General features: G+C 54.3%; 1 protein-coding gene across 8 annotated transcripts in view; it reads left to right on the forward strand.

The window, feature by feature from the left end:
• Positions 1 to 10,799, forward strand: part of Gng7 (G protein subunit gamma 7) — a 58,606-nt gene extending 47,807 nt beyond the window's left edge. For 3 of the 8 annotated variants that reach the window (XM_048460741.3, XM_048460752.3, XM_085692473.2), the window contains 2 exons: positions 4,731 to 4,847; positions 7,809 to 10,799. In XM_048460741.3, coding sequence (XP_048316698.1) covers positions 4,764 to 4,847; positions 7,809 to 7,934 — 210 coding nt within the window. In that variant the 5' untranslated portion in view covers positions 4,731 to 4,763 and the 3' untranslated portion in view covers positions 7,935 to 10,799. The other 5 variants (XM_085692472.2, XM_087909361.1, XM_085692471.2 and 2 more) reach the window with 4 other exon arrangements.
• The last annotated feature ends 13,607 nt before the right edge of the window (positions 10,800 to 24,406 follow it).

Consider the following 24,406-nt stretch of genomic DNA (forward strand, 5'->3'; position numbering starts at 1 on the left):
CGTCATAGTCTTTCTCTTACTATTTATTTCTGTGGGGACCAAGTGTCATGTCGCACAGGCTAACCTGAAACTGGCTATGTAGCTAAGGGTAGTCTTGAACTCTTGATCCTCTGTTAGGTGTGCTCCACCATGCCCAGTCTCTGTGGTGCTCTGATGGGGCCTCCTGTGTGCTGGACAAGCACCCCCACCCGCTGAGCCACAAGCACTGTGCTAACAGGGTCCGTCCCCTGGGTGTTGATAAACTAAACTTGGGTATCGGCAGCATTGATCCAGGGAGTTCTGGGAGCTGCGGTGTCACCAGAGTTCATGTTTTCATTTTACCTACAGACCTGCTGGGGTCACAGGGTTCTCCTGATAAGGGAGACCTCGCTCCCAGGGACAAATGTGGTGTCACCAGGGCACAAGGCCTGGCAGGGCGCTCTGCACCAGCAGGACCCATGCCCCGACTGCCCAGTTGACCCTCCCCAAGTACACTGAGGCCCTGATGCCCTCTGCCACTTGCCTGGGCCGCTCGTGAGCCTGTCACCAGTGGGGAAGGCAGCTCAGGCGTGGTCAGGTTCGACTGCTTTGCTCTGTCCAGGCCGTGTGCTCTCTGAGACTACCTGTGAGTCTGTAACTGAAAGCAAAATATCCCAGTAAGCACGTGCTGCTGTTGTCCTAACTGCAGAGCCATCCCCGGCTACATCCCCAGCCGGGTTGGGGGCAGTGACAGCCCGGTGATGTGAGGCCTGTTCCCAAAGCAAACACACAAAACAGGCGCTGGAGATGATGTGTGCATGCTCGCATGGCGGTCTGTGTGGAGAGCCCAGGCTGCTTCAGGAAATCTGCCCTGGCCGTCTGCGCTGTGGGTCCAGGGCTTGGCGCCAGCACCCTTACCCGCGAGTCATCTCTAGCTGTGCCTTCTGTCTTTGGTGGAGTATTACTCACCTACGAGAAAGAAAGAAGGGCCCAAGCAGGTGAATCGTGCTGATGTCACGCAGGAGAAAGGCCAGGCCATTTACAGTGTGAGATTCCTGTCCCAGGACTTTCGACCCCAGCTACCATACACAGTGAGGAAGTCGGGGTGACAGAAACGGCCTGTGTACTGGTGGTGGTTACATGGCCGCATGTACTTTTAAAGCTTCTGTCTCCAGTGAACCCCATCACTGTGTGTGTAGGACCCTTAACAGAAGCCATGTCATTAAATGGAATCCTTAAGAAGGCTCACTGTCGCAAGGCGTGGAGGAGCACACCTTTAATCCCTGCACTCAAGAGGCAGATGCAGGCGAATCTCTGAGTTCCAGGCCAGCCTGGTCTACAGAGCGAGTTCCAGGACAGCCCGGGCTACACAGAGAAACCCTGGCTAGGGAGGGTTTTGCTGTCATGGCCTTTCTGTGTGATCCACTCTTGCCAGTCTCCCTGGCTTCTCAGGGTCACACTGTGTCCCTGTGGTCACGGAGCCACGGAGCGCCACCTCCACCACGCACATTTACTCACTTGTTTGTTTGTTTGTTTTCAAGACCGGGTTTCTCTGTGTAACAGTCCTGGCTGTCCTGGACCTTGCTCTGTAGACCAGACTGACCTCGAACTCACAGAGATCCGCCAGCCTCTGCCGCCTGAGTGTGCCACTGCTGCCCAGACATGTATGTATGTATGATGTATGTATGATATAGGTATGTACGATGCATGCATGTATGATATATGCATGCATGGTGCGCGTGCGCATGATGTATGTATGTATGGTGTGTGTATGTATGTATGACGTGTGTTATGTGTGTATGTATGATATGTATATGGTGTATGTATGTATTGTGTATGATATGTATATGTATGGTGTATGTATGGGTTTTGAGGCAGGGTCTCGCTGTGTACCCATGACTGTCCTAGAACTAGCCATGTAGACCAGGCTGGCCTCTGGATCTAGTGTTGGGGTGAAAGGTGTGCATTTCTACACCTGGGCCTCTTCTTTGATCTTTGAGTTTCTGTGTGTCTGTCAGTGTGTGCTGAGGGACTCATGTCTCCCCTCTGCCTCCCATGGCCACACTTTTCTAAGGCTGAGGATTTTACACCCATCTTGCCCAGCTATCTGTTAGTCTCACACCTTTGGAATCTCAGTTGAACAGGAGGGCTGGGGGTTGTGGTCGGATGGGTTATATGAGGCCAGGGACGTCACAGCCACACAGAACCATCCCTGGAGCCCAGGCACATCTGGCTGATGTCTCTGTGCACCCCTAGACCTCAGAAGAGGCTCCCCAAGAGACCCCAACTTCTGGGACCTCTTCTCCTCTTCCCCTCTCAGCATGTTGGGCACCATGTAGGCTACCTCCAAGCGCCTCAGCAGGGTTGGTGACCAGGGACGCAGGGTCTCTTGTAGTTCATGGACCCAAAAAGGGAGTAACTTGACCCCTTGGGCTCCAGGTAACATCAGGGACATATGTGGCTGTCATGGGGGGAGCTCCTGACTGGTTGCTGGCGGAGACCAAGCATCATGAACAGTTTCCACCAGCCTCTGTCTCCTCGGAGCCTGGTTGCCATGCCCCCAGTACACCGAAGCTGTAATTATACCTCAAACATGAGGAGAGCTAAAACCTAACCCTGCCTTCCCGGCCTTTGAGTTCAGTTCTGGCAGCTCTCCCAGGGCTGTTCTGAAAGGCCATCACCCCAAGTCACCCCAAGTGATGTCCTGAGTTCTCGAGGTCCGCCAGGAGCCTGGTGCTGCATCACCGAGGCCACAGCCAGGAGCTCTGTGGGCTCCTTCCACCCCCAGGTCTGTCCTCTGTCCCCCAGGGCTGCCACGTGCCGAGCCTTGTGGTCAGCTGACTCAGCAGCCTGCATGTTTGCTGTTGTTGACTACTGCCTGTGTGTGTATGGGGGCGTGACTGGGCGGTGAGTCAGGGACTGACTGGTGACACACGCTTCTGCCGGGACAACAGGGACAGCATGCAGAGTCCCCTGCAGAGGTGCAGCAGACACATGGAAAATCAGATGTGTACCAGGAGAAGTGTTGAGCACAAAACCTGTCCAGATGTGTTTGTGGGTAAACGCAGTCATGTACATACTGAGATATAGATACACAGAGGTGTGTGTGTGTGCGCGCATGAGTGAGCAGTATCAGCCGAGAATCCCCCAGAGAGGGGCTGGGGCAGGGCTCCAGACTTAGCGTGCACATAGCCAAGCACACACGTACATGCCGTCCACATGCCGGCCTCCAGAGATCCCCGTACACACACATCCCACATCTGAAGACAGACACTGACTGGTTCCCACTTATATCTGGGCACACTGATCTACACACACACCCTCACTCAGACACATTCTTACATGTATGTGCACATACGTGTGCTGAGCCGGACCATCCCCAGCTTCTACTCCCCAGCCCTCTGCTCCCCAGCTTCCCAAGAAAACACACAGCGAGGCCTGGCCTTCTTCTCTGTACTCAACTATCTCAGGTTGGAGTCCATGTGGTTTCCATGTCCTGCCTTGAAAGTCCTGAGGAGCTATTTCTCTGCAGCCACAGGCTGATCTCTCTTTTTTTTTAAATGGTTTATTTAACTTTATTTTATGTACATTGGTGTGAAGGTGTCAGATCCCCTGCAACTGGATCTTCAGACAGTTGTGAGCTGCCATGTGGGTACTGGGAATTGAACCCAGGTCCTCTGGAAGAGCAGTCAGGACTCTTAACCTCTGAGCCATCTCTCCAGCCCACAGGCTGCTCTCTTGCTTCTCTGTCCCCAGGAGTGGTGCTGGATATCTGCCCACACCCTGGGCAGGGCCAGAGATGGTGATGATGATGATGATTAATTGAAATCAGATTAAACATTGTTAAACTGGATGTGGTAGCCTGTCAACCCAGACCTTAAGAAACAGAGACAGGAGAATGACCAAGAGTTCAAGTCAGCATATATGGAGACTCTGTTTTAGAACAAAACAAACAAAAATCGCTGTCTATTCGTGTCTAGCTGCAACAAAATAAATAAATAAATAAATTCCATTGAACACTGCCTAATGTGACATTTGATAAAACTATCGACAAGGTCTGACAACAGGGCTCAGCTGGAAAAGGTGATTGCAGCCAAGACTGACAACCTGTGTTCAATCCCAGAGAAACAGGCTGTCTCCTACCTCAGTGTGGATACTCTAACACATGCAGAAGAACTCACACATCTTTATGCACGTGCACCTGAGCATACAAACAGGTGGGCATACACAGGTATTTTTTTTAAACTTTTTTTTTTTACTTATTATGCATACAACATTCTGCCTCCATGTATGCCTGCAGGCCAGAGGAGGGCACCAGATCTCATTATAGATGGCTGTGAGTCACCATGTGGTTGCTGGGAATTGAACTCAGGACCTCTGGAAGAGCAGTCAGTGTTCTTAACCTCTGAGCCATCTCTCCAGCCCATACACAGGTATTTTTAAACAATAAAATGTTAGGGGCCTTAACCAGGTAGTGGTGACGCACACCTTTAATCCCTGCACTCGGGAGGCAGAGGAAGGCGAATCTTTGGGAGTGCGAGGCCAGCTCGGGACAGTCTTCAGCTGAATTATAATCAGCCCCAGCCCGGGCCATGCTGGTCACAAGACCTGTTCAAGTGAATGAACGTCTGTGTGAGAGGCTGGGGTCACTGCAGACCCGGATTCCCACCCACAGGGACGGACTGTCCTCTGAGGGGTCGGCGGGGTCGCGGTGTCACAGGGTCAAGGCCCACAGGTCTGATCAGCAGGTTCATACCCCTCTTTGCTTTTAGCTCTCTGGACAGTGGGGTCCAGGCTGATGGCTGATGATGTCAGGGACTAACAACGTTGCCCAGGCCCGGAAGCTGGTGGAGCAGCTGCGCATTGAAGCCGGGATCGAGCGCATCAAGGTGAGCGGGCTGGGGCGGAGGGAGACCCAGAGTGGTGCCTTCGCGTGGGTTCTGGCTGTGTGACCGTGGGACACTCACAGGGCTCCCTGAATCTCTCAGCAGAAAGAGACAGCCGTTGCGTGTGGCTGAGAAACCCCAAGTGTTCCATTGGCTGTGGCTCGGCTTCCGGCTGGTGCTTTTTTTTTCCTTACCGTCTTCTCCACAATGCTGTCCTTCTCTTTGGTGACCATGATGAGAGGGAGAGACACAGACAGAGGAATGGAGCATATGGGGCTAGCTGATTCATGGTTTTCATTTCTTGCTTTTTGTTTTATTTTGTTTCAGTTTTGATTTTTCGAGACAGGGTTTCTCTGTGTAGCCCTGGCTGTTCAGGAACTAACTCTTGAAGACCAGGCTGGACTTGAACTCACAGAGATCTGCCTGCCTCTGCCGCTCAAGTGCTGGGATTAAAGGTGTGCGCCGCCACCGCCCGGCCTTTTTTTTTTTTTTTTTTTAAAGATTTATTTATTATGCATACAGTGTTCTGGGCGCCAGATCTCATTAGAGATGGCTGTGAACCATCATGTGGTCACTGGAATTGCTCTCAGGACCTCCGGAAGAGCAGGCAGTCAGTGCTCTGAGCCATCTCTCCAAGCTTTTTTTTTTCTTTTTTGGTTTTTTGAGACAGGGTTTCCCTGTAGCTTTGGAGCCTGTCCTGGAACTAGCTCTTGTAGACTAGGTTGGTCTCGAACTCACAGAGATCCACCTGCCTCTGCCTCCCAAGTGCTGGGATTAAAGGCCTGCGCCACCACCGCCCGGGTCAGATTTTCATTTCTTCCAATAAGACTGGTTTGTGTACTTTAAAAGGGCTGGGGGCGTGGTCAGGGTGGAGCACCGCCTAGAATCCCCCAGTGATGGTCTGGGGGCGTGGCCGGGGTATAGCCCCGCCTAGACTCCCCATTGAGGGGCCGGGGCGTGGTCTGAGGACGTCAGACTTTCCTAGCAAGCTGGTCGCCTGATGCTCCATGCCTAGCACCACCAAACCTTTGTGTTTAACTAATCAACATGGCCCCATATATATTCATTCAGATCTTCATTCACCGGGCCCCCGGGGCTTTCAGTCGGGGATGATCTGAGCATGTTCGCGGCCTGGTGATATGAAGTCACAAATGGGCTTGATCCCACGTAACCCAAGCTCTCGGGCCAGGCTGGGCCGAGGACACCTCACAGGACGCCCGTGGGCCCCAGCTGAAGGTCTCTGGCAGACCTGGGCAGTCAAAGCATTCCTTGAGGCAGGCCACAGAACAAAAGCAGTTTTGTGTCTGAGCTGGTGCCAACCCCCAGCCCGAGGGGAGGGCGCTCTGTGATTCATCAGGTCCTTTTTGAAGTCAGGAGGAGCCCACCCCCCACCCCCCCACCCCCCCACCCCCGCAAGCCAGTCCAGTCTGCGGGTGGCTTGGGGTGTTATTATCCTGGTAACCCTTGCAGGCACTCTGGGCTTCTGCACCTCTTGGGAAGTCACCATCAGAACCATAGAGGCCTGGGAAGACTCTGGAAGGAACTAAGTGCCCTGCTCCCACACCAGCTATTTCGAGGTCTCACAGGCTATTCTTGGGGTCACAGAGGATGAATTTCCAAGTAGGAGTCTGCGTCCGAATGTTCAAGGGCAGCAGCCCACAGGCTCTGAGAGGCGATTGTCCCTGTCCCCAGGGCCCGGCAGCTTGGCCGAGCCAGGTTCCCAGTGTCTCCAGCACACAGCAAGGTAACTGGGGGTAACTAAGTGGCCTGGAAGATGGCTGTGGTAGTGAACGCCTGCCGCTCCAGGACAACCTGGGGAACAGAGTGAGACCCCATCTCTGTAACAAAAGACCTGTGGGTGACTTAGCAGAAGGGTGTAGAGCTCAGTGGGCTCGGTGCTTCTAGCTGAGTTGGCAGCGTGCAGCAGACAACGGTGGTGCACGCCTGTGGTCATCCTCAGATACAGGAGGCTGCGTCAGAAAAGAAAACAGCAAAATAGCGGCCTATTAAGGTGCAGACGCAGGTAGCCCCTCAAGCCAGGTCAGGCGCGCCAGAGAGCAGGGGGTGTGGCCAGCAAGCGACAGCAACCAGCTTTCTGAGGAGGACTTCAGTCAGAGGCCGCAGCTGAGGGGTCAGTGAGACCCCGGAAAGCTGTGACAGCGGGACCCCAGGGGCCAGCTGGGGTGTGAGGCATCGCACTGACCTGGCAAGGCTTTTCCTAGGCACCTGTCTTGAGTGGGGTGGGAGTGGATCTAATGCGGGAAGAATCCAACCATTGCTTGCTTAAACGCTAGCAACTTGTGCTGAAGAACGTTCAAAGTCCCATTCCTCTTTCTGCTTCTTTTGCAGGCCCCAGCACCTAGTGGGGGGAGGAATTCTAGGTGGAGGCCCCACCATGACCACGCCCCCAGCACCTCACTGGGCGGGTTCTAGGCAGGGGCTCCACCCTGACCATGCCCTCAGTCCCTGCGAGTAGTATCTTTTTATTTTATTTTATTTTTGGTTTTCTCGAGACAGGGTTTCTCTGTGTAGCTTTGGAATCTGTCCTGGAACTCTCTCTGTAGACCAGGTTGGCCTTGAACTCACAGAGAACCACCTGCCTCTGCCTCCCAAATGCTGGGGTTAAAGGTGTGTGCCACCACTGCCCAGCCTGTGAGTGGTACCTTGTGTGTGCACAGTGTTTCTTACATATCCCCATTGTCTACGTTCAGGACCATAAGCCTACTCAAAGCCTGTTTCAGGAGGCATTGCTTTCCCCTTCTCCATCCCCTAGCGAACGAACATGTATCCACTTCCTGCTGGATCATGTAGTTCACACTGCGTGGCCTTCTGTGTCTGACTCTACCACCAAGCACGATGTCCTCAGATCCTCCGTGGTGCAGCCCGTGTCAGCCAGTGGCCATCATCTGTGGCTGTGGAGGGCGGCCCTCCTATCTGACCTCCCTTTTCTCCTGTGCCACACAGGTCTCCAAAGCCTCGTCAGAACTGATGAGCTACTGCGAGCAGCATGCCAGGAGCGACCCCTTGCTGGTCGGCGTGCCAGCCTCTGAGAACCCGTTCAAAGATAAAAAGCCCTGCATAATTCTCTAGCACACTCTCTCTCTCTCTCTCTTGCTCTCTCTACCCTTCCTGCCCTCCCACGTATTATCCAGTTTTTACTGTAAGAAAAATATCTGAGTTTCTCACACTTTGATTTCTAAAGAAACAGAAACTAATAGAAGCAGATCCTCTTGAATAAGGTGGCGTTTGCCCGCCCAGATGTTAGCCGCCCCCACCCCCTCGGGTCAAGTGTCGCTGGGAACCTGAGCAATGGGGCTGTGTTACGAAACTCCCCTTAGCTGGCCCTGGGGACATGGCTCAGCGGGTGAGATGCATGTCTTACCAGCATGAGGACCTGAGTTCTGATCCCACACACAAAGCCCAGGTGCAGGGGGGCATGCCTGCGCCCCAGCCCTCGGGGACAGAAGTCAGGATCCCTAGGGTACCGAGCTCCAACGAGGAATATAGCCAGCATCCGCCTGTTACTCCACACCTGGCACCCTGTGCTGCCCGGTGTCCCTCCTGAATGTGGTCCTGTCATATCCGCCCGCGGTGATGTCCTTTCTCTGGGGACCCAACCCCTTTCAGAAACAGACTTCCAGGTCCCCACACAGAACGAGCTGTTGGTGGTATGACTGAGTGGGTGATTTGTTTTCTCCTAAGCCTGAGACCCATGTGGCCACCGGCAGCTCCTTCCCCATTTTCCCTTTACCATTTGCCGTGTGAGGGCAGAAACGCAGGGTTAATTCTTTTGAAGTGATTGAGAAAGAGTCACAGACATGGGGTCCTGCATCCCACATGGGGGTGGTGACTGTGACTCTGGATCCCCTTTCCCCCTCCTTGGATCAAATCACTTTCCAACTGGCTGGAAGAGGAGACCCTCAGTGTGAGGACTGCGGACCAGCTCTGCATTTCACCCTCACTGAAAGATCCTAGTGGGGGACTACACCCTGACCACACCCCCAGTCCATGTCTAGGGGATTCTGGGCGGAGCTCTACCCTGACCACGCCCCTAGCCCCAGCCCCCTCACTGGGGGTTCTGGGCGGGGCTCTACCTTGACCACGCCCACGCCCCTCACTGGGGGATTTTAGGCAGGATCTCCACTTTCTATTTTGTGAGAATAGTCTGTCATCCAGGCTGGCCCGGAACTGGAGATCTTCCTGCCTCTGCCTCCAGAGTACATGTATGACTGGCCTCTGCTTCCTTGCCTGGCATAGAGTTGGATTCCAAGCGACCGGGCCTCTATACATAGCAGTAACAGAGGCAGGTTGCAGGAGGAAAAGGCTTGGCTGTGCCAACCCTCACAGGCATCCTCAGCATCAGGATGACCATGGATTCAGGAGTGTCCCGCGGTCTCAGGCCCTCGTGGGAAGACCAGTGCAGGCACAGACTGCAGAAATGAAGCCAGTCCGGTTCTGTCCTGTGGCCCTGGTGAAAATCAGCTTCTAAGAACCTGAACCAGGCTGGTCCCTGGACAGTTGCCCAAGTTGCCCGTGGGGAAAGTAAATGAGTCTCGCTCAGCCCACCTCACCTCCCAGCCCCTCCGGGCACAACCTACCTCCTAGGTAAGGTGGCACGGCCCCCAGCTCATTCTGATGGGGCAAGGGAAAGACATTCGTGGTGAGACTAAGGGGAGACATTGCGGGTGCTAAAAGGGGACCCCGTCCCTCCTCCCTGGGCTGGCTCCCAGAGGACACAGACCGAAGGTCAGAAACCTGCTGTGCATCGACTCCTCATTACTGGTCAAGGACGATCAGAAGCTTTGGGAAGACCCTGACTCCCTGAAGTTGTGCTGGGATCAGAAAAGCCACTGTGTCTCCCCAAAACTATAGCCACCTTGCCTTAGGGTGTGAACCAGAGCCCCAGGGTGTATGTACCCAGACTCACTGGCAAGGAGAGACAGAAAAGCACATTTTGGGAATTGGGGCTGCAGCGTGGTGAGAACACTCACCTGGTGTGCCAGAACCTTGCTCGGGCTTCCATCCCCAGCTTGCCAAAGCCAGGCCTGGGCAGACTGCAGAGGCAAGGGCAGCAGGATCAGGACTTGGATGGTCATTCTTTGCATAATTCATTCGAGGCTAGCCTGGGCTACACGAGACCATGTCTCAAAGAGAGGAAATTCAGCTCACTCTTCCATACCCCCGCACCCCAGCCTCCCTCGGGCGAGGGTGCTAGCAGCAGATGCCATGGCCAGTCCATGTGTGGTCACAGCGAGTTTTCCTTCCTCCACTCTGGAGGAAAAGCTCAAATTGTCATCTGTGCCTGAATAAACCGCGCACTGCAGGCCAAGGGCAAAGTGACCTCTTGCTGCCTGGGGAAAGGTGGGATGTGCTCAGCTAGTGTTCCCAAGATGGACCTTGGGCCCCAGAATAGTCTCCATGTCCCTTCTTAACCACCAGAGGAGAAGCCTGGACACAAGGGAGCCATCAGGAGCCAGGCTGTGGTGGTGCACACCTTAAGCTCCAGCACTCAGGAGGCAGAGGCAGGGGGATCTCTGTGAGTTCGAGGCCAGCCTGGTCTACAGAGCGAGTTCCAGGTCACCCAGGGCTCTAGAGACACAGTCTAGAAAAAGTAAAGATGCAAACAGTGAGATCTGCTTTAGTTTGAGCGACCGAGGAGGGACTTCCAACCCAAGCAGAAGCCGCCACACCGTCCCTTGTCCTCAGCAGAAGCCGTACGCATCCTCTCTGACTGTCTAGGACACAACGGCCAGACAGGACATCACACAGCATTTCCCGTTCCCTGCACCCCACTCCAGGCCCCGGCTCCCACCCCACTTCCCATCTGCGTTGTGACATTGGTTGGTTTTCATTTCTGGTTTTAAGAAATTCTGTTGTGCCACCGCCACCGTCTGTGTGGCGTGCGGGCCACAGCGGTGTGCTGCTGCAGAATAAAAGCCGTCTTCTCTACCCTGACTCTGGACTCTGTCTCTCTCCCCAGCCAGGGTAGCCAGTGATGGGAGGGACAGCGAACCATCCACATCCCCTTCCTTCAGGGATGAGCTTCAGCCCTGGCGGATCACAGATCCGCACATGGAAGTGTTTCTTTACTAGACATGGGCCTTATGTAGCCCAGGCTGGCCCCGAACTTATTTTAGAGCAAAGGCTAACCTTGAGCTCTGAGCCTGGATGACAGGTGGTTGCCCATGCCTGCTTCATGCAGCTCTGCAGGTGGGAAGCCAGGGCTTGCTTTTTTGCTCATGCTGGGTGAGTGCCCTGTCCACTGAGCTTCTCCCAACCGTTTGGCTTTATTTTGAGACAGGCACACTGTATACCTGCCTAGAGTTGCCCAGTAAAGGGCTCAGAACGTGGCTTTGTGAAAGAAAACTCACATCACACATGCAAAGGCCCTGGGTTACATCCCAGCACCCTTAAAACAAACAAACAAACAAACAAATAAATGCCCTTTTATTCCTAAGCAGTTGTGGGGTCAGAGGTTCACCATGGGCATCTCTTGCCTACACTCCAGGCCTGCATCTGGAATACCACTCCATCACAGCATCTAGAGGGTCCATATCCCTTCATCCCTTGGCTTGCAGGGTCCTCCTCCTCCAAAGGCAGCAGGGCAATGTCTCCAGTCTTTCACCCGCCTGCCTCCCTCCAAGGACCTGATGTCAGTGTCGAGCCCTGGATGACACAGAATGATCCCCTGCTCAGGGGCCTCAGCTTAATCCATCTGCAAAGTTTCTCTGCTCTGGTAGAAGACGTGTTGTGGGCCTGGAGGTGCAAATGAGGGGGTCTTTGGGGCTCCCAGGGGAGCCTAGCGCGAGGCAGACAGCTTGCTGCAGTAGCTCACATTCAGCCTTATGACCTGAGGTTTATGGGTGAACTTGGGACACCGAGGTGGGAAGGGAGAGCAGGCTGGAAGAGTTTGTGTTGTTGATTCAACCACTTAATGTGGCCTGTGGTTGCCTCTGAGGGGCCATGGCCTTGCAAACTCACCTGGATGGCGTTCTCAGGGTCCAGCCAAAGAGGAAGGAGGATCAGTTTCCTGGCTCCCACTCTGCTTTGTGTGTAAGCAATGAGGCTCCCCTGTGCAGGATGTCACACCGTGTGACATCAGCCACGATACCCCTCTACCCGCCCCCCACCGCCCCCAGCCAGCCATCCCAGGCTGGTGAAGTGGACAGGAATTGCAGGAAGTTTAAGGGGGGGGGGGACAGGCTCGTGCCAGGACAACCCAGGACAAAGAGAACAGGGCACATTTCCAGAAGTGTCTGATGCTTATGAGACAAAGACAGCTGCATCACTGAGCCAAGCGAGCGTGCTGGTGAGTCACAGGCCACACACCCACGGATGCATACTCTCTCCAAAACAACTTCTCAGAGACTCTAAGGGTTCTAAATGGCTTTGTTTGGGTTTTCCCACGACTGAGGGGGACCACAGCCACATGAAGGAAAAAGACACAGAGGCAGCACCTGGGAGGCTGAGGCAGAAGGATCTGGAGTTCCAGACTAGCCTGGGCTACAGAATGGGACCCTGGTGCTGGAGAGATGGCTTAGTGATTAGAACATTAGCTGCTTTTGCAGAGGACCCAGGTTCAATTTCCAGCACAATACGGTGGCTCACAACCACCAGCAACTCCAGTCCCAGAGGATCTGACGCCCTCTTCTGGCCGCCCTGGGCACTGCATGCACCCGGTATGTAGACAGACATATATACAGAAAACACCCATCCACATGAAATGAATAAATAAAATTAAGCCGGGCGGTGGTGGTGCACGCCTTTAATCCCAAAACTCTGGAGGCAGAGACCTGTGGATCTCTGTGAGTTCAAGACCAGCCTGGTCTACAGAGTGAGTTCCAAGACAGCCAGGACTATCCAGAGAAACCCTGTCTTGTCTCAAAAAAAACAATAAACAAGCAAACAAACAAATAAAATTTAAAAAGGAAGAATGGAACCCTGTCTAGATGAATGGATAGATAATAAAAAGATAGATGTTGGATAGACCATAGGCAGGTATTTAGCAGATGATGGATGGATAGATATGGATAATAGAAAAACGGAGCAATAGATGGAGATGGGTCAACAGAGAGGTAAAGCCTCCCCCCACGTCAGCCCGATAGGTGACTTTAGAGCCGTGGTGTGGGAGACCAGCACATGGGGAGGTTGTGGGTGATGCTGGGATGCTATAGCCCCCACGTCTGGAGAAATCCAGCCTCGCCTCAGCTCCCACTGATTCCTTGGTCCACAGCTCTGGTCACCCAGGAGAAACAAAGTCACACACGGCATCAGCTCCTGGAAGAACAAAGTCTTGGGAGGAAAGTCAGGCATTTTCCCATGACCTCAGAATTCAGGAATTAGTGTGTTGGCAACTTCCAGGCCAGCCTGGACTTCACAGTTAGACTCCTGTGTCAAGAACAAACAATTCAACAAATGAAGGAATATGGGAAGAAATGATCAGGGCGGGAGGGATGGCTGGGAAGATAACAGCCCTTGATATTCTGGCCGGAGATGTGGGTTTGGTTCTCAGCACCCACATGACAGCTCACAGGGGACCCGGTGCCCCCTTCTGGCCTCTGTGCATACTACACTTACTACACTCACATGTACATACACGCAGACACACATGTACTACACATAACTAAAAGCAAGATTAATCTTATTTCTTTTTTTTAAAGAAGGAAAGGAATGTTCTGAGCTGCTCTGGTCCTAAGAGACAAAAACTGGAAGCATCTCAGGCATTCAGCCATGGGTGAATAGAGAAAGAACACATGCTCATACCATAGGGTGCCACTCAGCCACGGAAAGGGACATAGCGCTGGTACAGGGTGACTCAGGGAAACTCTGTGCTGAGTGAAACAAATTTGACATAAAGGAAAACTGTGGGAGTCTACAGAAAGCAGGTGAGCCTTGGGTGAGGGCTGTGGTCACCAGGCAATAGCCCCAAAGATGCCCACGTCTGAACGGAAGAGCCGGGAGCTCAACAGCCTTGTGTAAAATCAAAGAACCTGGTTCGACCTGAGCATTCCAAATCATCCAGGACCCCAAGGTCACCACAATTTAGGACGTTAATGGGGGAACATAAGTAAAAGCCTACCTGACAGGTGTGGGGGCTCAAGCCCCCTGGCACTCAGGAGGTGGAGGCAGGAGGATGGCTGTGAGGGAGTGGAGGAGGCTAGAGAGACGGTTCAGAGGTCAAGAGTATTTGTTGCTCTTATAGAGGACCCAGAAGCCAATTGGAACTCCAGCTCCAGGGGGATTCAAGGCCCCTGCTCTGTGAGCACGGAAGGCACATGGTGCAGGAACAGACAAGCCACACACACACATTAAAGACAAAGAGAGAGGGAGAGAGTCAAGTGTGTATCACCAAGACAGGACACACATGGACCAAAGACAGATTCCATCCAGAACAGCTTTGCAAACCAATGATGCTTTAAAATCTTCAAAATTATTTTCCTGAAGGCATTTTATCTATCTCTATCTATCTATCTATCTATCTATCTATCTATCTATCTATCTATCTATCTATCTTTATTTTGAGACAGAACCTCTCTGTCTAGCCCTGGCTATCCTGGGACTTACTGTAGCTCAGGCTGGCCTCAACCCTCCTGGCTCTGCAGTGCAAGGACGACGGTCCATGCAGAGCTACATCTCGCAGGGTCCAGCGAGTTCCTTGGCAGCTGGCCCACAAGGCAGTCCCACCCCGGGTCATGGCCAATGCATGAACAGTTGTGTCACCAGAGTCCCAACCTCAAGGCGGCAGTGTTCCTCTGGTGCACCCTGCACACCAAGAGTGGTGCACAGAGGGTGTCCAATGCCATGGATGAAGACCTCACAAGCACTCAGGGGGTAAGGGCTTGCATGCAAGCATTCGGACCTGAGCTTGAATCCCCGACACCCAAGTTAAAGACCAGACATAGTGATACACAATGTACCTCAGCGGGTGCTAGGGGAAGGAGAGAAGGAATCCTGGGGCTCACTGGTCAGTGAGCTCTGGAGAGGTGGAGAGAGACTGAGGAACACAGCCGCTCTCAGCCTCCACACAGAACACACCGTGGCAAACGGAGCAGCCCCTCCCCCGCCTCTGAATATCTACACAGGGAGGACATGATGGCCTCCACAATTGGATTGGAATAAGACCCCCCAGAATAAGTTAAAGCTTTCCCCCAAATCTGACAATATCCATTCCTCCTCAAGTTGTCTCTTGGAAGGTCGGAAGGGCTGGAGTGGCGGCTCCTGAGCCGGTTTTTCCGGTTCTCCAGTTCCTCTCTGGGAGAGGAGGGGTGGGCTCCTGAGACTTACAGAACTCTGAGTAACCCGGGCTCAGGATGGTGAGAGGAAGCCACCCCTAGACCCAAGCAAGACGACTTTGGTGAGTTATCACCCATGCTCCTATGGGCTGTCAGGTTGCTTTGTCCCCAAATGCTCCCATAAGTAGCCCCAATATCTTGATTTGGTCTCTACACAAATAAACAAATAAATAATGTAACAAGCCTGGCGGTGGTGGCACATGCCTTTAACCTCAGCACTCAGCAGGCAGAGGCAGGCGGACCTCTGAGTTTGGGGCCAGTCTGGGCTACATAGTGAGTTCCAGGACAGCCAGGGCTACACAGTAAGACTCTGTCTCAACAAAACAAAAACGTAATTAAAAGAAAAAAAAAACCCTTTTGAGATAGTTCTCACTCTGCTTTGCTGGCAGACTCTGAACTCACTACATAGACTGGTGTGGCCTGGAACCAACTGGGAGCTGCCTGCTTTTGTCCCCCCACGTGCTGGGATTAAAGTTATGTGCCACTAATAAACACTTTTTCACAAATAAATAAATATAGTAAAAGTACTTTTAAGGAAACAGACGTCCTAGGACCAGCAACACCAAGTCCCCTGACTCTGGCAAAGACCTTCCCAGCGCAGCAGCAGCTGTGACCCTTCAGCGTCAGCTACAACTACAAGGATCTAACCTCAGCGGGAAGCGAGGCCGGCTGAGGGACGGCCTGGACCTGGCCCACCTGTGGGCGCTACACTAACAGATCTGGAGAGATCAGCCCACTCCCAGTAGCAGCATTCCCTCAGCAGGTTGGCCCTGAGCTCTATAAGGAAGGGCAAACTCAGCTGAAGACCCGGCTGGTACGCCTTGTTCTCTGACTGGATGGTTGCTTCAACTTCCTGTTGCCTTAAGAACCCTGCTGTGGGCCGGGAAGTAGAGGCGCACACCTTTAATCCCAGCACTGGGGGGCAGAGGCAGGCAGATCTCTGTGAGTTTGAGGTCAGCTTGGTCTACAGAGTGAGTTCCAGGACAGGCTCCAAAACTACAGAGAAACCCTGTCTGGAAAAACAAAAAGACAAACAAAGCAAACAAACAAACAGAACCCTGCAGTGATGGACTGCAACCCGGAACCAAATAAACCCTTTCTGTCTGCTGCCATTTCTCGGGGTCATTTATCACAGTGGCAGCAGGGGAATGAATACACCGAAGGTCCAAAGAGATGAGAAAAAACCCTTGCTGGTGAAGGGCAGGGTCACATGGGCAGGAGGGGGCTGGCCGGGTGTCCTCGGGCAGGTTCTGCTCTCTGCAGGACACACGGGGCCCTCACCTTGGAGCCAGTCGGGTGTGCTGTGGAAAGAGTGACGGAACGCTGCCCTGGCTGACGGCCTGAGAATGCACCCACTCACTTTCGCCGGAATTTATCATTCTGGGAAGAACTCCAACTTCAAGGTGGCAAAGAAACTCTCCCCTGTTCATGTCAGACTATACCAGGCCAGCAGCGTGTGTGAGGTGTGAGCCGGGCCTGTCAACAGGTGTCTAGGGTTGGAATTCGCCTCCTCTTACCTCACTACCTCCCCAACTGAGCCACCAGGGCCTTTCTTCACGCCCAAAAGGGGTGCAGCCTTTAAGGGTTTGTTTGGGTTTTTGTTGTTGTTGTTGTTGTTTGTTTATTTGTTTGTTTGTTTTTTTGTACCTCAAGGGATGGTTGGAGCCCAAGGTCTTGTGCATGAGATGTGTGAGACCCCTGACCACGCCCCCAGCCCCTCACTGGAGGATTCCAGGTGGTCACAGACACTGGATCTTTATTCCCCCGAGCTTGAGTGAGTGCTCGGAATAAAAACTGTCCTCTCTTACAGTGACCAGTGCGGTTCATTTTAGCCACTGTCATTCCTTTTTCTTTCTTTTTTTTTTCCCCATAAATGCCACAAAATCCTGAGCTTGCAATTGGCCGGGGGCCCCTCTCCTTTGTCCAGCAGCCCCAGGTACCAATTCCTTCCCTCTCTGAACCTCCCTACAGACCATTTTCCCATCTCTTTCATATACAAGATGAAGCCATTGCTTTCTGGCTCCAGCTCTGTTTAACACGGTGACCCCGCCCCCATCATCTTTCACCTCCCTCCACCCTGCTGGCTCACTGTCCTCACAGTGGTCCTGAGGTGGGAGGCAGGAGGACAAGGAATCTGAGGTCATCCTCAGATTCAGAGTGAGCGCTTGAGGCCAGCCTGGATGAGGTGAACCAGAGCTGACTTCCGCATCTGGCGTACAGCTTCCTCTACACTTCCGGTCGTTTTCTCTGAAGATGCGCGGCCTGGGGCCCTGCCAGGGCTGCGCAAGTGCCGGTTTCCTTTCTCCGAAGCCCCTGCCCTGGTCAGGATCGCAGCCGGGCCTTGGCACCACAAACTCCCTCCCGATCCTGCTTCCGGGAGCATCTGAGGAGCAACTTCAGGGGTCTGGGTACACCCACGACCTGGGGCTGCTCAGGAGTCAGGCTAGGGACATTCTCAGAAGGCAGGGCAGATTAGCCAAGGAGCCTCCTGGGATTACAGGTGTGTGCTGCTGCACTCGGCTTTTTATGTGGGTGCTGGGGTCCAAACTCACAAAGCAGTGGCTTTATGGACTCAGCCATATTGCTGCCCTCCCCAGATTCTGTTATTTTCATGGGATTATGGTGGTGCCCTTGTCATCCAAGCACCCTGGAGGTAGAAGCAGGAGGCTAGCCACAAGTTCCAGGGTGCACACCTGCTCTGCTCCCCTGGGCCTACATAGCAAGACTGACTCAAAACAGAGCGAAACAGCAGTTCTGCGTATGCACACTGAGGACAGGTCCACCATTTACGGCAGAGTGAGCTGGTGGCCACAGGCCTCTGCTAAGCGAGACCGCATGGCTACAGAATGACCAGGATAGCCCGGTCATATGGTGTAGGTCACCACCAAGGGCCATCCAGGAGCATGTGCTGGCCTGTGTGTCACCGGTCATGAGACCCTAGGAGCCAATTCCAGGGCCTCAGCTTCCTGCTCTGTGACAGGGGCTCCTACCAACCTTACAGGGCTCAGGTAGTCAGACACTTTAAGTACTCAGGCACTGAATCCTGGGGCTAAGTGCTCTTGGGAGCTTCAGTTCTAGGTACTTAGGCACCTGAACTCAGCTGCACTTACTCTACTGCGTCCTTCCTAGGACCCTGGCTCAGTCCTCTGTGTGAATCCCGTTCTAAGAGATTCACCGACAAAGTCAGGTCATAGCCCGAAAAGAGGCCCAGAGAGGTGAAGAAACTATCAAGGTACAGCATTTAGAAGCAGGATTGATGGAGATAAAATTATATCCCCCCTGCCCCATCCCCCAGCTTCTTCTATGCCTCAGTTTACCCTCACCATGCAGCCCACCTATAGGGACAAGGTATCCCCAGCCAAAGGAGATGTTGGGCATTCTTAACAACCCCAGAATTAGGTGAAAGGTTAGAGCCAGGGGAGCCCCACCCTGTCCTGGAGGCGGATTTTAGGTGTGGGGTGTCACAGATTCCTGGAGGCTGGAAGACCTTGCTCACTGGGATCCTGGGCCTGCCCCTCCCCCATCAGAGAAGAGCATGATGCCCCTTCCCTGAGGCTGGCAGCAGGGCAGTGGGGAGGAGACCAACCTCGGGTCAGCTGGCTAGGAGGGGAGGAGAAGTCAGCTAGCCAGGCTGGGTGGAGGAATCCCCAAAGAAGCTAAAAATAGCCATGGGAAGTTCTACGTGTCTCCAAATAGAAAGAACCAGCTTGGCCCAGCAGAAGGCCAGGGCAGGCTGGATTGAGGTGCCTAGGGGAACCTTCCACCAAGGCTCTCCCCCACCCTCTCCTCCCTCCAGTCCTTCACAGCCCTCCTTCCCAAGCCTTCACAGTTTAGGCACCTCAGAAAATGAAGCAAACCTCCTCCCTTCCCCCAGCTCCCGGCTAGCCTCACGCCTGCTGACCTGGGAACTGGGAGGGCCCAAGCCACCCGGTCTAAAAGTAGCTCTCACCTCCTCCCAGGCTATATTTAGAGTCTTGTCTGCCTTGGAGTCAGCAGGAGCCAGCGGGCACACCCCACCCGACCAGGCCAGCCAGGCATTCTGGCTCCCATGTGGGCACCGCCTCAGGCCACAGCAGAGGCCAGCAATCAAGAGCGGTCAACACTGGGTTACAGGTTTGACACCGGTGGTGGTGTGTGGAGCCGTGTCCCCCAAAGCCCCTCTCGGAGCCAACTTGTGCAGAATGCAGGATGGTGACGGGAGGGAGGAGCTGGTTTGCACAGAGCATTAGCGTGGTCCTTTGGAGGCAGGGTAGCCGGGGATGACCTTGAACTTCGAACCCTCCTCACTCTCCCAAGTGCTGGGCCGCAAGCTCGTGTCATTCCCCGGGTTATGTGGGACAGAAACCGGGGCCCTGTACACTGAACTTCAACCTCAGCCGAGGTTTTTTTGTTTCCTTTTGTTTTGTGTTTTTGAGACAGGGTCCCCTATGTAGCTCCAGGTGGCTTCAAGCTCACAGCAATTCTCCTGTCTCAGCCTCCTGAGCTGTTTGCGTGAGAGTCGTGCATCACTATGCCAGCAGGTTTATGCTTGCTGAGGGTGGAACCCAGAAATTTTTCAGCCAGGAAGGCGCTGTACTCACGGAGCCCGGCCCAGTCCCACCTGCTTTGGAATAAAGATACTTCCAGAGGGAAATAAGCCTGGATCAGGTGCCAAGACCCCAGTCTGCAACTCTGTTGCCACAGAGATGAGCTGCCAAGGCAGGCAGGACAAGCCTCATTTTTCCCATATGTAAAATAAGGATCACATAGCGTAAGGCCACAACCAGATCCATCTTAAGTACTCGAATGCACAAATGCACATACAAAAACACAGAGGCAAACCCAGGGACACTTTTTATTTCTTTTCCATGAGCCCGGCTTGCGCAGAATCAAACGTAGGGCTGATGTCATCCGAGCCCGGGTCCAGCATGGCCCACGCAAGCCGGCGCCACCGCCACTGGCGTTCTCGCCCAGGGAATCCCCGCCCGGGTGGAAACCCGTGACGCCCGCGCAGATCTTCCGGCTCCTGGCGCGGCGGGCGTGGCCACTGGCCGGGGCGTGGCCTCTTTCTCTAACAGCTGCAAAGCGGGTGCCCTGGTGCCTGCATGCCCGGGGTGAGTGCAAGCACCCGTGAGTTTGTGGAATCCCCGAAACTCCCACGGGCAGTGATCCCGCGTAGAATGCACTGTGGAATTAGAGTCTGTGCACCCGCAGGCTGTGCGGAGAGTGAGGGACCCGAGACCCGAGCCAAGGCTCAGTCGATACTAAGCTCTGAGTACCGCCCTCAGTCAGTACCACCACATAAACTGAGCCCGGTGCCTGCCTGTCATCGTCATCCCAGCACACGGGTACTGGGCAGGAGGGTTAGGAGTTCAAGGTCATCCTAAACGGTACAGCGAGTTTGAGGCCAGCTTGGTCTATGTGAGACCTTTCCAAGATCTAGTCTGATTCTTCAAGACCTTCAAGGGGGGCAAGAATGGAGAGGAGGTCCCCCAAAGTATCCCCTCCCCGGACTGGATATGTGCGTGCACACACCCTGCAGGTGCTCCAGGCCTGTGGGCGTGAGGCCACCACTATGACAGGCAAGCTGTTCACTGTCTCCCCACCAGTCTGGGATCTAATTACGGTCAGGGTGAGACCGACTGGCTGGAAAGATGAACACATCCCAGTATGTCTGCAGCCTGTCTGGGTCTTCCTGGCCCTTCAGAGTCTGTGGGGGAGAGGAGAGCGTGGGTGGGGCTGGAATGACCTTGGTATGGTCACTTGGAGGGGGGACCTTTCGTTTCTGTGTGGATCCTAGAAGGTGGGGCATCGCTGCCTGACCTGGGCTCCTTACCCACTGTGTGGTGTGCACGTCCTCGGCAGGCAGATGGAAGGAGCTCAGCGTGTTCTTACTGAGAGAAGAAGAAAGCCAGAACCGGCTCCCACAAGTTAGTCCTCTATCACCCACAAGTATGCAGCGGCACCTGTGCATCCCGCCCAAAATAAATGAAATTAAAACCATTTTTAAGGAGAAAGGAAGAAAAGATATACTTCTGGGTATGTGAATGGATGCTCCAGCTGCATCCTCTCAACTCCACTCTGGATCTCAGCCCCCCCTCCCCTAGGGTCTCACTGCCAGTGGGAGAGGGGGAGCCTCCCCTCGTGGGGCCTCATTTTTCCCACTGTGAAATGAGAGGAGGCTTCGGCGGGTGGCTGGATGTCAGCTTCCCAAGACAATGATTGACCCCTAGCCGACTCTGCCACCACCATCCCCGCCCATGCTGGTTGTTCTTTTCTGGAATGTTCTGCAAGCAAAGGAAAGCTCAAATCGTGAAAATATTTGTAGGGGTACAGGACTGACCACACACCCTAGATGTCCCTCCAAACCCAGATCTGGGTGCCCCAGTGGCCTTGGAGAGAAGACCAGGGGCAGTGTGACCCAGGAAGGTGAGGGATGAAGCATTGGAGAAGGTGGAGCCTTGCGTGTCCCTGGCTCAAGTTTCTGCCAGGGAGAGAATTAAAGTGTAGGAAGGTGCTTACGTGCTAAGACTGTTCGTTCCAGAGATTTCTTTTTTTCTTGTTTGTGATGTACAAGTGCCGGTACATAATTACTGCACATTTACAAACCGAAATGTCTGTGCATTCTTGTACTGGTGCATTTAACAAATATTTACCGAGTGCTAATAAGTCATCCAGAACTGGGGGATCTACTAGTTTCTCCCAAGTATACAGTGTCTCTGTCCGGGACCACAGCTGGGTTAGTGTACAGCTAGGGGTGGGGTACGCGCTCGAGCATCGGCATCAGGATGCAGCGCGTAGCTTTCCCACCCTGTGGACCCTGGAGTGTACACACTCAGGTCCAGCCTCTGTGTTTCTTGTGCGGACCTGCTCAGGCTGAGCATGGTGCCTCTTGGATGCCAGCCTGCCAGCCCCACCCATCTCCGAGAGTGCCCCGGGCCAGGTGAGGCTGGGCAGGCCCCGGAAACCTCTCCCAGCTGCTGTGCCCAGTTTCAGGGAAGCCAAGGACTGGCACCTTGCCCACGGAGACTGTTTGCCCTTGCACCTGCCTCTGGGGCTTCCTGGAAGAAGCCTGGAGGCCCAACCCCCACCCCACAGCCCAGCGTGCCTGAATCCACCTCCCAGACCCATAGGGGAAGTGGCCCCTCGTTTCCAGCCTCATCTCCAAGAGTAAGGTGCACCCCTCAAAGTTAGAATCAGATTCAAGCAAGGCAGAGCTCCCTAACGACAGAATCCGGAAGTAAAGACACTACCGTTGCTTTATTTTTCAGTATCCTAAGCTCAAGGGCGGCCAGCCTGTGCAAAGCCCATGCACGCTTCCTGTGCTATACCCCAACCAGACTGGACCTTTAAACGTAGGGACATCTCTAACTCGTGTCCTGGTCATTGCACGTGGTGCACACTGGGAGTTTCACACAGAGTGCTGGCCCAGGCAGGGGTTTTTGGCGGTGTAGGGGGCTCTGCAGGTGGCTTTCTGGTTCTGTCATGCCCAGAAACAGAGCCTCTAACTGTGTGTCTGCTCTCTACTGGTGTTTGCATGCACACAGTAGGAGCCGAGTGTGATATATAGGTGGCTGCACACAGTAGGCTTCCCGTGCACATGGAGGGCTCTGCATGCACTCAACTCATACACAACAGGCAAGTGTGTACAGACAGGGAATGGGGCTGCACATACTAGATGCTGAATGTGCTCAGGGACTGCACACAGTAGGTTCTGTCATGCTCAGGGGCATGTTTTTTCAGGAACCAGGAGCTGAACACAGAAGGCTTGGCAAGCATTAAGCGGCTGCACTCAGTAGGCCCTGCATTTGTTCGGCGGTTGCACAAAGTAGATTTTTGCATTCTGAATGCACTCAGGAGCGGCACACAATAGATTATGCAGGAGCAGTGGGATTGCACTTTGGCTGCCTAGGGGCCTGCACACAGTAGGTTGTGCAGTGCATTACACTCAGAGGCTGCACACAGGCTCTGCACAAACTCAGAGACTCCACACAGTAGGCTCTCCAGGACGGCCCCGGGGCAAGCCAAGCCGCTGGGGCTGCGGCACGCGGCCCAAGGCTGTTCCCTGTCCTGGCTCCCTGCCCGGCCTGAGCGCCAGGCGGCCCAGGGAAGGCGCCGCTCACAAAGGGAGGGTCTGTGCGGACGCCCCGCCCTCCCGCCGCCGGGACGGACCCCCCACCCCCGCGGGCCGCAGACACCCGGCCTGGCGGGCACCAGAGCGAGGCTGGCACCGGCGCGCTCTGGAGGAGGTCGGCGGTGTGCACCTAGGGCGCACCCGAGACGGGCTCTGGAGAGGGTCGGGGTGACCTCAGGTTGGGGAGTTAAGCGCCTGCACAGTCGCCCACTAGCACTGTGACTCCAGCAACCGCCTCTGTCTCCAATTATCCAATTTAAGGACCAGGGAACCCGGGACTCCTGCCTGCTGGGGAGGGAGACAGGGAGGGAGGGACGTCTAGGGTCTGGGTCTGGTGAGAGGGTGGGGTGGCTACAAGCCGTAATGAGCGTTCTGGAAGCAGCTCGCTTTTTTGCTGAGCTCTCTGGAACACACGGAGTTCACCTTAACACGTGGGAGGGCCTTTGCACTTTCCCTTTTATGGGTGGGGAAACTGAGTCACAGCTGGCTGGGCTCTCCTGGCTCCAGTAACCCATCAGTGTGAGGCAAGAGTCAACTGGCCTCCACCTTCTCTTGTAGGGGGGGTGCTGAGCTCTGCCCTTCCACGCCGCCTTGGAGCCAGGAGAGAATGGCGCGCCTGCTGTGTACACGAATTCATAAACGTCACTCCCACGCACTCTACGGCGGGTGATCTCAAATTTGGCCTCTTATGTGCGTGCGTGCGTGCGTGCGTGTTCGGGCCTGAGCGCGCACTCCACAAGAGCTCCAAGGGTCTTGGTGTCTGCCCCCGGAAGCTGCTGTCTCCACCCACTCCCAGGGTCCTGGGAACAGCAGAGTCGGAGAGGGGGTGGGGTGGGAACAGTGTAGGAAAAGAATAGCGACAGCGGAGAGAGGAAACCCCCCTGTGCGTTCTGCAGAAGTGGATCGGTGGGGGAGACCAAGCCCTTTCGGTCCCTAGTGGAGGAGCAGTTTCCAGATTGTAGGCCATGAGTTTTGGGGAGAGATCGCTTTGGGTCTTTGGAAGGGATCGTGGGTTGTCAGGGTCTCTGGGGAGATTGATTCGGCTTTGGGCTGGAGGGTGTCTCCCAGTTTGGGGAACCCCAGTTGGCCCAAATCTATCTCTCTGAGCTCTTCTGCTTCCTGCTCCAGGGCTGGGTAACTCCTAGGGACCGGATGAA

The sequence above is a fragment of the Myodes glareolus genome, chromosome 8 (assembly GCF_982192425.1).
Source record: "Myodes glareolus chromosome 8, mMyoGla1.1, whole genome shotgun sequence".
In the NCBI taxonomy this organism is placed as follows: domain Eukaryota; kingdom Metazoa; phylum Chordata; class Mammalia; order Rodentia; family Cricetidae; genus Myodes; species Myodes glareolus.